This window comes from Bubalus kerabau, chromosome 15 (assembly GCF_029407905.1).
Source record: "Bubalus kerabau isolate K-KA32 ecotype Philippines breed swamp buffalo chromosome 15, PCC_UOA_SB_1v2, whole genome shotgun sequence".
NCBI lineage: Eukaryota > Metazoa > Chordata > Mammalia > Artiodactyla > Bovidae > Bubalus > Bubalus kerabau.
In genome coordinates, this window is record NC_073638.1 from 37,785,648 (window position 1) to 37,798,203 (window position 12,556).

The 12,556-nt window shown below is 42.1% G+C and overlaps 1 protein-coding gene across 11 annotated transcripts in view; it reads right to left on the minus strand.

Moving 5' to 3' along the window:
• Positions 1-496: 496 nt before the first annotated feature.
• The window catches only part of LOC129628082 (calcitonin receptor-stimulating peptide 1), a 43,795-nt gene continuing 31,735 nt past the window's right edge, over positions 497-12,556 (minus strand). The window contains exons 3-10 of one of the 11 annotated variants that reach the window (XM_055547504.1): positions 4,526-4,652; positions 4,085-4,144; positions 3,532-3,632; positions 3,055-3,177; positions 2,570-2,664; positions 1,679-1,816; positions 1,209-1,418; positions 497-647 (exon numbers count right to left, since the gene is read on the minus strand). In XM_055547504.1, the coding sequence (XP_055403479.1) occupies positions 632-647; positions 1,209-1,418; positions 1,679-1,816; positions 2,570-2,655 (450 nt within the window). In that variant the 5' untranslated portion in view covers positions 2,656-2,664; positions 3,055-3,177; positions 3,532-3,632; positions 4,085-4,144; positions 4,526-4,652 and the 3' untranslated portion in view covers positions 497-631. Of the gene's footprint in view, positions 648-1,208; positions 1,419-1,678; positions 1,817-2,569; positions 2,665-3,054; positions 3,178-3,531; positions 3,633-3,699; positions 3,928-4,084; positions 4,145-4,425; positions 4,467-4,525; positions 4,719-12,556 lie in introns of those variants that run through there. The other 10 variants (XM_055547505.1, XM_055547502.1, XM_055547509.1 and 7 more) reach the window with 10 other exon arrangements.

Genomic DNA, 12,556 nt, shown 5'->3' on the forward strand with positions numbered 1-12,556 from the left:
GAGAACAGGTAACTCCTGGGGCAGGGGACTAGGGCACTCTGAAAATAAATGTGAATATCTTCTTGAGATGCAGAGTATTCTAATTCTAATAAGGGTGTGTCACTAGACACTGAGCGTGCCCCGAGCATGGAATCATTGCTTCATTTGAGCCAGCCTGGTCACAAACTGTTCACAGGTCTCTGAGGTTCTCATGGGAAAAACAGCATCACTCCTTTTAAGTGTATTGAAAATATATTTTTTATCTTGATGAAGTGTACAAATGAGAACATTTCTTTAAACAAAGAGATCCACTGAGGCTCAGCATTACTATGTACCCCCAGACACTCAGAAGGCAGTGACCTCATGTGCCCCTGAGGTTTAGCAGAACAGCTGACAGGTTGGCTGACAGGGCCCAGATTTGCTACCAGATAAGCCAATGAGATATGTGTCATACTTATTGAATACAGAATCAAATATATTGATATAAAAAAAAAAGATGCACACTAGATAACTTTAATTATTTTATTCTGCATTTAGTTTATTTCAGGGGAAAGAAGAATGTTTTCAATATTGAGAAGCATGCATACATGGGGATCTTCCATGCTATTTTCTTTTTTTGTAAGGTGCCTTCATTGCAAACTAAAAGTAGAGTTCAGCTTCCTGGTGACCTAGGAGGGGGAAAAAATGTAACAAATATTACTTATTAGTTAAGAGGCTCCTGTCATGTATTATCACAATTATTTTTTTATATTGATGATACTGTTGTTGCATTCAAGTTAGATGAAAGCTGAGGCTCAGAGTGGGTCAGGACCATAATCATATGGTTAGTAGGGGACGGACAGACAGACTTGAACCCAAGTCTATACTCTGAATTCAGATGTACGTGACATAGTAGGGCATACTCTAAAAGGAAAGAATAATTGCCTTTCAAACTCAAATGCTAGAATAGTCACAGTTATAATCCAGAGAACCATGTTTTAAATAAACACAATCGATATTTCCTGGCAGAGGATCTCAGTGTCACAAGAAGAGACTGAAAAAATAGAGAAAATTGAACCCAAGTTTTAGGGTTTCCAGCTATTGGGACTCTATGTTCTTTCTCCAGACACTGGTGTGGGCTCCTTCCCCTGTGGATTTTTCACCCATGGGAACCCATGAAGGGTTAGAGTGTGGACTGTACCCTGAAGTACCCAGTTATCCTCCCATCTAATAGTACAAAGAGCAGTCACCTTATCCCAAGAGTCATTTCACTGTTTAAAACCAGGAGTTCCTGCGGGGCCCATTGAAGATCTTGAAACCCATCTTGGTCGGCAGCAAGTTGCTCCTCACCATACTCCCAGATCTGCTCAGCCAGCCTGCCAGGCGATGCGTCATGCAGGTGGCAGTGTTGCAGGCTCTCTTCTGGATGCTGATTTGCAGCATAGAGGAAAAGAAAAGGGCTATTAATGAAAGTGGGTGCTGCCCCTCAGAATCATCATGGAAAATTACTGCTCTGAGAGGCACCAATAAACCTTAAGTATTTCTGCTAGAAATGGTCATGACAGCAGAATATCACAGGCCATTAGAGAAAGGGCCACAATCACTTCTCATAGACATTTTTAGGGGTGTCAGAAAACCCAAAGGTGGCTCCAGGATATGCCTTTCTGGGCAGAACAGGAGGGAGAGGATGCCCTGTGCTGGGTGGGGCAGGGCGTCTCACCGGGAGCCCTCGGTCTTCTGAACCTTCTCCGACTCCCGGGCCCTCATCTGCTCGTAGTCATTCACCATCGCAGCCAGTAGGAGGCGCGATTCCTCCTCATCCAGGGTAGCAGGATCAAAACGCCCATCAAAGACAGACCTAGGGAGGGGGAGCAAGCTCAACACCAGCTCTGAGCCTCGCCGCCCGATACCCCCACATCCAGGATAAGCAGCTAGGTTTCCTGGTTTCTGCGACTTCCCCTGAGGATGTGACTGCCCCATGTCTCAATGGAGAGGGCAAGAGGCCAGTAATCCATCCAAAACTGTGGCTTCTCCAGAATTTAGGCTCTGGTGTGACCTCAAAGAAGTGGTTTGCTCCAAACCTCTAGTAGATTATCTAGGCTTGGGAAAATTGATGGTTAGATTTTCAGGAATTTTATGAACTTAGTGTTAAATACAGCCATTATTAAACATTAAATGATAATGATAGTTTAAATCTGAAAATGGTTTCAGTTTAGTGTATTCTAAATGAAGGTGAGAAATTAGATGTATAGGTCCCATACATCTAAAAAACAAAGTTGTTGGCAAAATAATTAGCAGATTAGGATGCGATCCATTTCTCAAATTATGGTTAAATTAATAAATAGACTTCCTAAAGATACAAATATTTCATAAAAAGAAATAAGTTATATGAAGTTTACAATAACAGTGTAACGTATATGTCTTATGTCTATTTGTAACTGCGTGCTACATATCTTTGCCTCATAAAAATGATAAATTTATATATAGTTTACATTCATACATTACCAACCCCTCCATGAAAGCCAGATACAGCATGGTACAACTGGGAACACAGAATTTTATGAACCAGGGGCCAGGGTGGGGTGAGAGAATCCTAGCAGGGCTGTCTTACCTGAATGGTGCTGCATGAAACATGCCTGCCTGGTACAAGACCAGGATGCTGAGGACCAAGAATGGGGGGAACTTCCAGAAGCCCATGACACCTCTCTGTAAAGGAAGAATAATGTCACCACCTGTGGCAGGTCCAAATTCCCTGAGCCCACAGATCTGGGCTCTGCTCCTGCCTGTGCCTCTAATTCCCTTGCATCCTGGCTTCAGGCAGGTCATTTCACTCCCCTTCACCTCCTTGGCGAAGTGGACTTCTGGATGATCCAGTAAGCCTGTAGGATGCGTGGTTTAGAAAAAGAAACCTTCCAGGAGAACTGGGTGAGGAAATCTCTGACCATAGCCCCCTCCCCAGCACCCCACACACTCTCACATACAACCTGTTGGCCAGGACTCCTGGAAGACAGACTGGGTCTGTCTGTACCTGTCACCACACCTTTTCCCCTTGTACAACTCAAAGCTGTCATCCCAGCGCTGGGTTTTCCCTCATACCTGATTGGGGGAGGGGGTTAGAGACGATTTATCACTGAAGTTGGAATCCTTGAGAAACTAAAGAACCAAATTCTACCGGTCAGTCACTCCACACTTTGCAAAGAGGATCCTGTAAGAAGCAAGCTGGGAGAGCCTCAAATTGGGACCCAGGACAAAAACTGGGGGAAAAGTTCCCAGAACCCACAACAGGGGGTTTCATTTAATGACTCTCTGCCCTTCAGTCATTGTGCCTATTTCCCACCTGCCTGCACTGTCCCGGGTTCCAAACACATTTCCCCCGGTCCGCTAGGCATGAGATGTGACCCATGACAGCACTGGCCGCACAAAGCTATTCCTGCATCAGGATCAGCCTGCAGTACCCAGAAGCTCCAGCATCCCAAACTGACCTAAGCACATGAGCCGCGGGAAAGAGACTGGAGCCCGCCTGGGCACAAGAAGAGTGAAGAGAGTTTGCAAACTGAGACCATCCAGTGTTACCTGTGGAAGGAGCCTTGCAGAGTAACTCAGCTTGTGTGAAGACACCAGGACAGGAGTGGACAGAGCCGTTCAGACGGGAAGAGATCCGCTAAGAAAAAGTACTGGAGAGACAGAGGGAAAGGAGGGAGAGAAACAGAATCTCAGCTAAGCAGGAATCTCCGGGCTTACCTGACAGCCGGCACCAGGTGGCTGGAAGCAGAGGAAGGAGCAGCAGCAGTAGCTTTGGCAGCAGGCGATGGCACTCTGGCAGAAGTGGCAGAGACACTTGAATGCCTCTGAATCCTCCCAGCATGAGCAGCTGCTTTTATTTCCGCTGCTCTGGGTCCAGGGGGGTTCCAGGAGCTCCGGGCAACCAATGAGGGGAAGGATGTGAGCCCCAGAAGGATTGTGTCACCACTTGCGTCCAGAACATGGAGCATCCAGAAGTACCACCCCACTTGTATTTGCATTGAGGTCATTGATGGCGGGGGTGGGAGGGGGGGCACAGAGGGGGGTTGATGAGGACAAATGAAAAACACAGGAAAAGTAAGTTGGAATTTGAGGACAATTTTACCTGTTTGCTTTCAAGGGTTTTGAACAGGCACGCGTCCCACTCATTCCCAGCCGTGCTATCCTGTAGAATAGAATCCAGCATTACACAGAACCCTGACTCCCCTAGATTTGACCATAGACCCCCGTCCAAGAGCACTTCAGGGTTAATGCGCAGCAGAGTTGATGATTCTGTGCCCAAGCGGGGAGTCGGATTCAGACGGCAGGAAGCCCGCACAGGAGACAGGGCGTGTGGAGATAAAAGGATAGAAGTCCAGGAACTTTGTCAGATTTCAACTCTGTTCCAGCTATAAGTTAGCCAGGTGGTAGGACTGTGGGCTAGAAACTAGTAAAGTCTCAACATACTTATCTCTGAAATGGGAATCATATTCCAGTCTTGAAGGAATGCTATCATTACTAACCATGTACCTGTTTTCCTCCCAGTTAGGGATCTAGAAGAGCTTACCAGGGAAGTTCATAGGAGATTCCGTGGGATCACGATACACTTTCCCAATCAACACCCTCCGCAGCTACCTGGAGCCATGCTGGGTGGTCCTTCATTGGGTAAGGAGGGGCTGGATGCCCCGCTGAGCCTGAGCAGGGAAGTGCAAGGCTTAGATGCCTCCCAGCTTCCAAGCGGACCTCTAGCCCCACGCCTCCTCCCCCACCATTCATCACCTAATGCTCACCTTCCTTCCCCGACCATTTGCCCAGCTGCCCCTTGCTTCCGGCTGCTGTTTGCCAAGATGTTCCAGTGACCCTGCACCCTCATCCACTGCAATTCAGTCCTCTGCTAGAAAGCCCGCCAAGCTTGATGGTGCTGAAGAGTCCTGCGGATGTGTAATCCCGTGCTGGCTTCTGTCTACTCTTACACACTCACAAACTCAGTACTGACTCCAAACAGGTGCGCTCCCTAACCACAGGCACTCACAAAATGACACTGGTGCACCGGGGCATCCAGGTGATGCTCACAGTCCGGCAGCAAGCGCACAGCACACAGGAGCAGGATTACGTCCTGCGTCCATGGCTCTCTGGAATAAACGTGCTCTGTAAAACCCGATTGCCCAGCACCTCGACCCTCCTATACCCTGCTCAACAGGTTTCTGGATCTCTCTGTAGGAGCGACTGCTCTAAGCCTTCCAGGAAGGTCTGAGGTCCTGGCTTGCTGTCCTCAGCAGGTAGAACGCAGAGAAAGACGCTTCTCCCCGTACACAGGATCGCTGGGTCTGAGCGCACAGCACATGATCCAAGCAGCCTGTAGAGACCCTCCAGCGCCGCAAGCACTGCAGCGGCATTGCGGAGCGGGAGGGGTAACACAGATCCCAGGTAGCTTCTTTTCTCGGGGAGAACTGATACTAGCTGAAATGAGACATGGGTGACCGAGCCACAGGTTCACACCCAGACCTCAGTGTCAAGCCTCAGTGTTCCATTCGACACGCCTGCCTCGCGGCACATCTCTTCCCCTTCAGGTTGGTGCTCTCAGGGTTCAGGACATCCAACTTCCAAGATGCTCTTATTCCAATTTTCTGCTTCTTAAACCCAGGGGTGGCACTGATGCAAGGGAATAAAATCTTGGGGCAGGGGAACTGGGTGTCTGAAACTAGCTCTCCTCTGGCAGGATTGCAGCGGTAGGGGCTTAACCAGTCGGAAGCGCGCGAGTGCGATTGGGCACAGAGCCGGGAAAGGGAAGATGTGCAAGGGAAGGATTCAGGATGGCGGACCGCGGGCTTCTTCTATTCTGGTGTCTAGAAGCAGAAATAGTGGGCTGAGACCCAGACAGGGATTTGGGTGCTCGGCCCCAAGACCAAATTGACGACCGCGGCAATGCAGATATTTTGCAGCATTTAAGTGGGCTCTGCCACTTAAGACTGTTGTAGGCAAGGCTTTAAAACTCAGGTGGAAAACAGTTTTGCCAAAATGAATCCCAAAACCCGAGGTTTCTGATCTGAAGTCGTTTCTAAGTATGGGTGTCCTTGGATTGCCTTTTCCTATGGAGAGAACCATTGTCTTCACCAGTGCAATGTGATGCAAAATGGTTAAGAAAGGAGGACTTCAAAAGCCAAATTTATAACGCTATGACTATGTGGGCTCAGAACTCTACTCCTGTCTTCCACGTGTACTGTCAGTCTTCCAAGCTCACATTCATTCTCCACTCTTGAAATCTTCAAGGTCCGCTCCCAAAGAGTGCTAACACAGCCTCCAGAAAGTCCAGCTTTTCTTGAAAAGTCAGTCTGTCCAGATAGAGAGGGATTAAGATAACTCATCCATCAAGTACTCTGAATTTCTAAGGTGTGCTGATGCTGAGCTAGGGCAAGGTCAAAAACAAATTGACAAACAAAACCCCGAAGTCCTTTCTTTGAAACATAGCAGAGTGTGTTGCACACCAGGTGGCACTCACCCAATGTTTGTTAAATAATGGAAATTAATTTACTGTGGCAGATTTACCAGCCAGTCTCCATGCTATTATAGGACTCTAGTCCCAGTCAGCAGAGAAACCAGACCTACTTAGCTAGTAGCGCAGCTTTCAACCGATTTCAAAATTGTGAGCTCACACATTTCAGAGTCATTTTATTTAACATGCAGAATTGGTTTCCCCATCAAAGTTTCCAGGAATGAGACAAGGAAAGGAAGGTTAACCCTAGGGTTTTTTGTTTTTCTTTTTAAAGTCTAGAGTCTCTTACTATGAGACATAAAACCATTCTCCTCTGAGCCCATCCCTGTTTTACCAAGTGAACTCTTGTTGCAGAGCATGTGCTCTCAAGGTACGGGCTTCTGCAGTACATGGGCTCAGTAGTTTGGCCTGGGGACTTAGTTGTTACCACAGTGTGGGATCTTCCCAGACCAGAAAATGAACCGGTGTCCCTTGCATTACAAGCTGATTCTTAACCACCGGACCATCAGACCAGGAAGCCCTCTTGGCATCTTCTAATAGGCATTCTAACCGGTGTGATGTGATATTCACTGTGGTTTTGATTTGCATTTCTCTGATTAGAATTTCTGAGCACCTTTTCGTGTACTTATCAGGCATGTATATTTCTTCTTTGGAAAAATATCTATTTAGATCTTCTCCCCCCCCCACCTCTTTTATTTGCTATTGAGTTTGTGAGGCTTTATAGATTTTGGATATTAATCCCTATTCAATATATAATTTACAAATATTCTCTTTCTTTTAGTAGGTTGTCTCTTCATTTTATTCATGATTTCTCTTGCTGTGCAGAAGCTTTTTAGTTTAATGTAGTCCCATTTGTTTAATTTTGCTATTGTATCCCTTGCCTGGGAATATCTAGAAAGATATTACTAAGATCAATATCGAGTTTACTGAGTATGTTTTCTTCTAGGAGTTTTATGGTTTCTGGTGGGAATCTTATTCCAGATCTTGGAGGGAAAGCTTTGAGTTTTTCATAATTGAGTATAGTTAGTATAGTAACACTATACTCAATGTTACCGTTGGGTTTTTCATATATAGTTTTAATTACGTAGAGGCACTTTCCTTCTGTTCCTAGTTGAAAGTTTTTTTATCATGAAAGGGTGTTCAAGTTTTCCAGATACATTTTCTGTATCATTGAACATAAGCATGTGCATTTTATTCCAATCATTCTTTTCCTGTGGAGTAACTAATTCATCAATTTTCATATTTCAAATAATTCTTGCATTCCAGAAATTAATCTCATTTGGTTATGTTATAGAGTCTTTTTAATGTGATGCTGAATTCAATTTCTGGTATTTTGTTGAGGATTTCTATATCCATGATCATAAGGGATATTGGTCGGTAGGGTTTTTGTTCTGTGTTGTTTTTTTCATTGCAGAATCTGACTTTGGTATCCGGATAATGTTGGCCTTGTAGGATAGGTTAGGATGTGGTGCTTTTTCTTTCAGTTTTTGGAAATTTTTGAGTAGCATTGGTATTTGTTTTCTTCAAGTGTTTGTAGTATTCACCAGTGAAGCCATCAGATCCAGAGTTTCTCTTTACTAGAAGATTTTTGTTTACTGATTCAATCTCCTTGCTAGTTATATGTGTATTTGGATTATCTATTTCTTCAAGATTTAGTCTTGGTACATTTTGTGTTTCTAAGAATTTGTCCAGTTCATCTAGGTTAGCCAACTTGTTGGTATACAGTGTTTTCACAGTACTCACATTATTTTTTTATTACTATAAAATTGGTGGTAATTAATGTCTGCAGTATTGTTTCTGATTTAGTAATTTAGTCTTCTTTTTTTTTGCCCTTAGTCTCTCTAGCTAAAACATTGTTAATTTTGTCAGTGTTTTTGAAGAACCAGTTTTGGATTCACTGGTTTTCTCCACTGTTTATCTTCACTGTTTATCTCCATTTCTTTATCTCTGCTGTAATGTAATATTTCATCCCTTCTGATAGTTTTGAGTTCAGTTGTTCTTTGTTTCTAGTTTCTTAAGTTGCAAAGGTAGGTTGTTGATTTCAAATCTTTCTTGATTTTTAACATAAGGATTTGAGGCTGTAATTTTCCCCCTTAGCACTGCCTTCACAGCTTCGCATAAGTTTTGGTGTATTGAATTTTCATTTTCATTCATCTGTAAGCATTTTCTGACTTTGCTTATTTCTTTGATCTATTGCTTGTTTCAAAGTGTGGCTTCATTTCTACAAGTTCTGATATTTTTCTGTTATTGATTTCTAACTTTATCCTGTTGTGACTGGTGAAAGTACTTTTTATGATATCTATCTTTTTAGTCAATTGTGACTTAATTGGTGACCTAACAAATGGTCTATCCTAGAAAATGTCCAGGTGGGAAGAATGAGAAGAATATATATGCTATTATTCTTTGGCAGAGTGTTCTATAGATGTCTGTTAGATCTAGTTGGTTTATAGTGTTAAGTAACCTATTTTTTTATCTTCTGTTGGGTTGTTTATCCATTATTGGGAGTAGGGTATTGAAGTCTTCAGCTACTATTGAAGAACTATCTATTTCTACCATCAGTTCTGTCAGCTTTTGCTTCATATAGCTTGCATCTGTTAGTACATGTGAAAATTTTTATAGTTAATATATTTTCTTGCTGTATTGACCCTTTTATTACTATAGAATGTCTTTCTTTTTCTCTTGTAACTTTTTTTGATTTAAGGTCTATTTTATCTGAAAATTCAAAGTCGATTCATGAAAAAAACTCTTACCAATGTGGATATGGAGTGAACATATCACAACATAGTAAAAGCTATTTATGACAAACCCACAGCCAATATAATACTTAATGGTGAAAAGCTGAAAGCCTTCCCACTAAAATCTGGAATAAGACAAGGGTTCCCACTCTCACCTTTTCTATTAACATAGTATTGGAAGTCCTAGCCACAATAATCAGACAAGAAAAAGAAATAAATAGTATTCAAATTGGAAGGGAAGAGGCAAAATTGTAATTTATGCAGATGACATGCTAGTATATATATAGAAAGTCCTAAATAATCTACACAAAAACTATTAGAACTGATAAACTAATTCAGCAAAGTAGCAGGGTATAAGATTAACATACAGAAATTGATTGCATTTCTTTAATAATAAAATATCAAAAAGGGAATGTAAAAAAAAATACCTTTTAGAATCCTCTTGCACTGTTGGTGGAAATATAAATTGATACATCCACTATGGAAGACGGTATGGAGATTTCTTTTAAAAACTAGGAATAAAACTACCATACAACCCAGCAATGCCACTTTAAGGCATATACCCTGAGGAAACCAAAATTGAAAAAGACACATGTACTCCAATGTTCATTGCAGCCCTATTTACAATAGCTAGGAAATGGAAGCAAACTAGATGTCCATCGACAGATGAATGGATAAAGAAGCTGTGGTACATATATAAAATGGAATACTACTCAGCCATAAAAAGAAACACATTTGAGTCAGTTCTAATGAAGTGGATGAGCCTACAACCTATTATACAGAGTGAAGTAAGTCAGAAATAGAAAAACACATATCATATATTAACACATATATATGGAATCTAGAAAGATGGTACTGATGAACCTATTTGCAGGACAGCAATGGAGATGCAGATATAGAGAATAGATTTATGGACACAGGTACAGGGAAAGAAGGAGAGGGCGATATGAATGGAGAGAGTAGCATGGAAGCATATACACTACAATATGTAAAATAGATAACCAATGGATATTTGCTGTATGACTCAGCAAACTCAAACTAAGGCTCTGTAACAACCTAGAGGGGTGGGAAAAGGTGGGGGGTAGGACGGAGGTTCAAGAGGGAGGGGACATATGTATGTGCATGCATGCATGCTAAGTTGCTTCAGTCATGTCTGACTCTTTGTGACCCTATGGGACCTACCAGGCTCCTCTGTCCATGGGATTCTCCAAGCAAGAATATTGGAGTGGGTTGTCATACCCTCCTCCTGACTCAGGGATCAAACCCACTTCTCTTATGTCTCCTGCACTGGCAAGTAGGTTCTTTACCACTAGCACCACCTGGGAAGTCCAGACATATATATGTGCTGTGCTGTGCTGTGCTGTGCTTAGTCACTCAGTCGTGTCTGACTCTTTGCAACCCCATGGATTGTAGCCCACCAGGCTCCTCTGAACATGGGGATTCTCCAGGCAGGCAAGAATACTGGAGTATGTTGCCAAGCCCTCCTCCAGGGGATCTTCCCAACCCAGAAATTGAACCCAGGTCTCCAGCATTGCAGGCAGATTCTTTACCATCTGAGCTACCAGGAAAGCCTGAGCATATGTATACCTATGGCTAATTCATGTTGATGTGTGGCAGAAACCAAAGCAATATTGTAAAGCAATTATCCTTCAATTAAAAATAAATAAATACAGTGCACTGGAATGACCCTGAGGGATGGGATTGGGAGGGCAGTGGAAGGGGGATTCAGGATGGAGGACACATGTACACCCATGGCTGATTCATGTCAATGTATGGCAAAACCACTACAGTATTGTAAAGTAACTAGCCTCCAATTAAAATAAATAAATAAAAGAAATTTAACAAGTAATAGAATAAATGATGTTACACTTTTAATTGAATTAAACATTTGTTAATTTCCAAAAACCAATACCTTTTAAAATTGCTCTCCCCAAAATAAAATAATTAGGAATAAAAGTTTCCAAGGAGGTGAAAGATTTATATGCTGAGAAATATAAGATATTAATAAAAGAAATTGAAGATGATTCAAAGAAATGGAAAGATGTCCATGCTCTTGGGTTGGAAGAAGTAAGATGGTTAAAATGGACATACTACCCAAAGCAACCTACAGATTTAATGTGATCCCCATCAAATTACCCATGGCATTTTTCACAGAACTAGAACAAATAATCCAAAATTTACATGGAACCAAATCAGGATTGCCAAAGCAATCCTGAAGAAAAAGAACAAAACAGGAGGCATAACCCTCCCGGACTTCAAACAATACTACAAAGCTACAGTAATTAAAACAGTGTGACAGGGACTTCCCTGGTGGTTCAGTAGTTAAGACTTTGAGTTCCAATCCAGGGGTGCAGGTTTGATCCCTGATTGAGGAGCTAAGACCCTATATGCCAGGCAGTCAAAATATATATATATATATATATATATATATATATATATAAAACAGGAGGAATATTGTAACAAGTTAGATAAAGACTTTAAAAATTATCTACATCCAAAAAAAAAAAATCTGAAAGGAAGAAAAAACAGTGTGATCTTGGCATAAAAACAGACATTATGGATGAATGGAATAGAACAGAGTCCAGAAATAAGCCCACACACCTACAGTAAATTATCTTTGACAAAAGAAGCAAGAATATACAATTGGAAAAAGAAAGTCTCTTCAACAAGTGGTGCTGGGAAAGTTGGACAGATACCTGCATGTAAACCAATGGAGTTAACACCCTCTCACCGTACACAAAATAAACTCAAAATGGTTTAAAGACTTAAACATAAGACAGGACACCATAAAACTAAAAGAGATCATAGGCAAAACATTATCTGACATAATATGTGCTAATGTTTCCTTAGGTCAATTTCCCAAGGCAATAGAGAAAAAAAGAAAGAAAAACAAAAATAAACAAATCAGACCTAATCAAATTTGCAAGCTTTTGCACAGCAAAGGAAACCATAAACAAAACAAAAAGACAACTTATGGAATGGGAGAAAATATTTGCAATCAACCTGCCTGACAAGGGTTTAATTTCCAAACTATACAAACAGCTCATAAAACTCAACAACAACAACAAAAAAAGACCCAACCAAAAAATGGGTAGAATACCTAACTAGACATTTCTCCAAAGAAGAAATACAGAGGCCAATAGGCACGTGAAAAGATGTTCAACGTCATTATTAGAGAAATGCAAATCAAAACTGCAATGAGGTACCACTTCACATCAGTCAAAATGGCCATCATTAAAAACTACAAGGAATTCCTTGGTGGGCCAATGATTAAGATTCCACACTCTCACTGCCAGGGTCCTGAGTTCAATCCCTGGTCAGGGAACTAAGATCCCACAGGTTGTGCAGCACAGCCAAATAAATAAAAACA